The sequence below is a fragment of the Perkinsus marinus genome (genome assembly GCF_000006405.1).
Source record: "Perkinsus marinus ATCC 50983 genomic scaffold scf_1104296943560, whole genome shotgun sequence".
Lineage (NCBI taxonomy): Eukaryota > Perkinsozoa > Perkinsida > Perkinsidae > Perkinsus > Perkinsus marinus.
In genome coordinates, this window is record NW_003211781.1 from 15,725 (window position 1) to 19,819 (window position 4,095).

A 4,095-nucleotide genomic window follows, 5' to 3' on the forward strand; every position below is an offset into this window, starting at 1 on the left:
AAACCACACAAGGATAGACAGTTACCATCACAGATTCAAATCGTGGAAATGGTTATATAAAGTGTATAAAGAAAATATGCATATGGCCGACTACGCTGATAATACAATAATAAAGTTTCACGACCCGTTTTACGCGAAGTGGCGTAATACTCCGTGAAAAACCCGATATTCGCAGTAGTCGTGAAACATCATATCACTATCATCATTGATAATTTCTGAATTTTTCCGATCGTATTTTTCCCACTATCACCATTGCCAAGAAATTCTCTTATCATTCTCCCCAGCCTCCCAGGTCCTCGCGGCAATCAGCGCCGTACTAGCAACCGCAGCCTGCTCGACTGCGCCACACCCTACAGATGTTCGTCGTTGATTGAGAGCCTCCAAGGGAACCTGATGGGAAATGAAATAACGAAGTTCATATTATAACAAGTGTATAGGAAATATTTATGTTTGCTTTCCTCAGCTGAGTTGAAGCTTTTCCAAATTGATTATAAAAGTTTATATACGAATTCGGGAAGAAGTGTTCAGAATTTTCCGAAGTTTCCTCAGAATTTTTAATATTATCACCAACACATGCGGTTGACCATGTGCATATTTTCCCATTCCTAGTCAGTGTTGGAGTAGGAATATATATTTGCTTTCCTCACCTCGGGAGTTTCCAAAAATATATTGGAGTTTCATGACCCGTTTTACGTGAAGTGGCGTGAAAAACGCGATATTCGCGGCGATATGCAGTAGTCGTGAAATATTTTTTCACTAGTGTTTTTCATCGTATCACTAGGGTGAGACTTCGTTATTTTCAGAAACCACAAGCGTGTACTGTCCTCCAGTTGAAACAGTTCGTTACGCAATGGGAGAATTATCACTCGATTATATCTAATCAAGAAATCGTCAAAGGCGCTAGGATGAATTCTGCGCAAAAATCACATTTGAATGATGCGCAGAAAAAGCAGTTGAAGACGCTGAAAATTGAAGCGAAAAAACTGGGCTCGGGCGTATGAAAAAAATGAATTTTTCATGAGTAGTTTCTAGTAGCTGTTGGGTGGTGTTACGTTTGTTATCAATGTGGTTATGGCAGGGTGATAGTTTGAAAATCGGAAACTCAACTTCTTATTAGGAGTATATAACGACGTCCATTGGAGGCTATTCGCGAAGTTGATTTGCGACAGCTCACTGGAGTTTCACCTGTTTTACGTGACTCGGTAAAACCGCGAAACTCGCGATGATATGCAGTAGTCGTGAAATATGTGTCACCAGTGTTTTCCACATCACTAGGGTGGTGAAACTCCACTACCGAGTGACCACATATTCGAAACGACTCCAGGGCGTCGTCTGATTTCTGACACTCATCCTTGGCTGAAGGCCTCTTTCGTTGCCTTTGATCGTCGCTGCCGTAACAGGAGGAATATATGTTTGCTCTCCTCAGCTGAGTTCAGGACTAATATACGAATTCGGGTAGAAGTGTAAAGAAACCAACAAGAATTCCCCGGAGTTGGCCTTGTATATACCTTCACAAACTGGCGTCTACTGGAAACATTCTTACTAGAAAATATGAGAAAAAACTTGTAAAAAATATGCAAATGGTCAACTACATGTGTTTGTGGCAATGAGGAAATTCTGAGGAAATTATTGTTGTTGTTTTCTGTGTATTTCTACCTGAGTTCGTAAATACTCCTATTATGAAGGAACTCTTAAACTCAGGTGAGAAAAGCAAATATATATTTCTCCGCTTTACTACAGTGACGAACATTTTAGTGGTATCGAATTCTCCAGAGTTGTTAATGACCATTAATGTCACTACTTTTGTCGGGTATATGTGATCGATGGTTGGTGATATCCAATCAACGAGCTCTGATGTCTCTGTACGTCCTTTCCTCCTTTACTCAAGCTCTCCCGATGGTGGCAATAGGAATTCTACTGCGAGATGATCTTGGTCTTGCCAGTGATAACATTGCTTTGGCACTTTTTTATGCTAATACGTTCATCCCATTTTACCTCCGATTTTTCTATGGTTTTATATCTGACAATTTCCCCATCTGTGGCACACGTAGAATCGCCTATATGATTGCTTGCTATATTGCTATGGCTTCCTTATACGTGACTTATGCAATCTGGGTGGTGACGCTACCACGCGCCTATCTAGTCACGACTTTAATCAACGTTGTATTTGCCTTTTCCGAATCTTGTCTGGACGCTGTGGCCGTCCAAAGGTCTCGAGTAATCGCTAGAGAAATGACTCGATCCGCCACAGAGGAGGAAGAGAATTACTCGAAAGCCGCCTCGGACATTCAGAGTGCCGGAATGCTCTGTCGGACACTTGGCAGTTTCCTCATCAGTTTCGTCGCTTCTGGTCTTGGAGCCCTGTTGGACCATCGTACGGTTATCGCTATTACTAGCGTCATCCCGCTGTGCTCGGCGTTGGTGGTCGTTGTTCACAGAAACGACGTGGAAACAAATGAAGAAATAACTTTCGAGAGTGCCCCTCATTGCTGTGCTTTCCATGCTTCGGAAATCGTCGATATTTTGAGACCGTTAGTAAAACCATGTTGTTTTATTTTCATTTTCGCGATGATGCCAAATACGAACGATGTGTATACCAGCTACTTGTATACCGCATTTTCGTATAATCAGACCGTGCTCAACTTTCTAAATATGAACTACACTATCGGGAGTCTTCTTGGCACAAGCCTCTACTGGTGGCTCTTACGAGATTACCCGTTACGGAAAGTCTTCATCGCGTCTACATTCATAGCCGCATGTGCTGGTCTGACGCGCGTTGGCGTGATCTGGCATGTGAACAGAGCACTAGCGATTCCAGATGGTGTTTTCGTTGCGGTTGACATTGTCATCGTAGCGACGTGTAACTCAATCGCGTTAATGCCAGTATTGGTTCTCGCGGGAGTAACAGCGAGTAGAGCTCGCGACGCTGAGGCCTTCATGTTTGCCGCACTCATGGCATTCAATTCACTAGGGGGGTATTTCTCAGCGTACTGCTCGATACTTGTGTTGAAACTATGCGGCAACCCCGGTGAAGATAATGAGTACCACAACATCTCTCTATCTATCGTCACCTGTACTTGTGCGAGCCTGATACCGTTGATGATGCTGCCTCTGCTGAGACCACACAACCGCCAGGTGCATGAGGCCTTACTAGGTACGCCACGATAATAATATGCGATGGTACGCAACTTCCCGCGTGGACGTGGTTTTGTGGATGACTGGCTGAAGGCGTATTATCATTTGATCTTTCCACACAACTTCTTCTGTGCGAGACCATTGTGGGTACCACCATTGTAACGTGGAATCTCATTTGCTATCATATGAACATTTCTGTGACGGAGAAAGCCTTTGGTTGTGAGTTTGCTTGAGTGTTCTTGTTACAAGACTCTTGTGTGAGTGAATACATGAACGCGTTAACTATCGCGGATCATAGCGAGTCTGACATCAGTGCTCTCTGTAGTCTCAGTGGACCGGAGAGAAAACTCTAGGTTTGGGTGCACATGACCAACGACCGATGGAAAGGGTAACACTCCAAAACTCTCAGTCGGCCCTTGTTCGACACATTTTTGATGCTTAAGTATGAAGAGGGATCACAAAGTTGGCGAAAAGTGGCAATTGCGAAACCTACGGCTCTTTGTGGAAACCCTTGCTTATAGTAAAGGCTATTGACATCTCTGCATTTAGGGTCTACCTGTCGCAAGGTCACAATATCACCAGAGTTGTTGATTTGATACGTTGGTGATGTTCGTGGGCGAAGTCTACTATTCCTCTCCAGAGTGTTGGAAATGAGGAGGGCCATCAGCCTCATCAGACCTCGACACTCGAATCGGAGTCCCCACCGGGTGTGGTGGGAGGGGCAAGAAGTTGGAACACGGAGACATAATATTGCCATCCCTTCGAGAGGGGGGAGACTCCAGTGCAGTGCGTGCGTGCAGACTTATCTTCAGCGCTCGCCCTCACGATCTCGAAATCGTATGACGCTCACAACTTCGTGTGATCGAGCATACAATCGATTCGAGATCCGGTGAGGATGATGAATCTCCATCCATTTCCTGTTATTCACATTCGGGTCAGTTGTAGTATTGTGGTATTTTT

General features: G+C 44.2%; 2 protein-coding genes across 2 annotated transcripts; both read left to right on the forward strand.

Moving 5' to 3' along the window:
* Positions 1-1,888: 1,888 nt before the first annotated feature.
* Positions 1,889-2,217, forward strand: Pmar_PMAR000647 (hypothetical protein; the record flags this gene model as incomplete). Its single annotated transcript, XM_002781073.1, has 1 exon — positions 1,889-2,217. A coding segment is annotated over one exon (329 nt), but the record flags the coding sequence as incomplete, so codon positions are not given.
* Positions 2,218-2,292: 75 nt separating this feature from the next.
* On the forward strand, positions 2,293-2,514 carry Pmar_PMAR000648 (hypothetical protein; the record flags this gene model as incomplete). The annotated part of the gene is made up of 1 exon (XM_002781074.1): positions 2,293-2,514. A coding segment is annotated over one exon (222 nt), but the record flags the coding sequence as incomplete, so codon positions are not given.
* Positions 2,515-4,095: the final 1,581 nt, after the last annotated feature.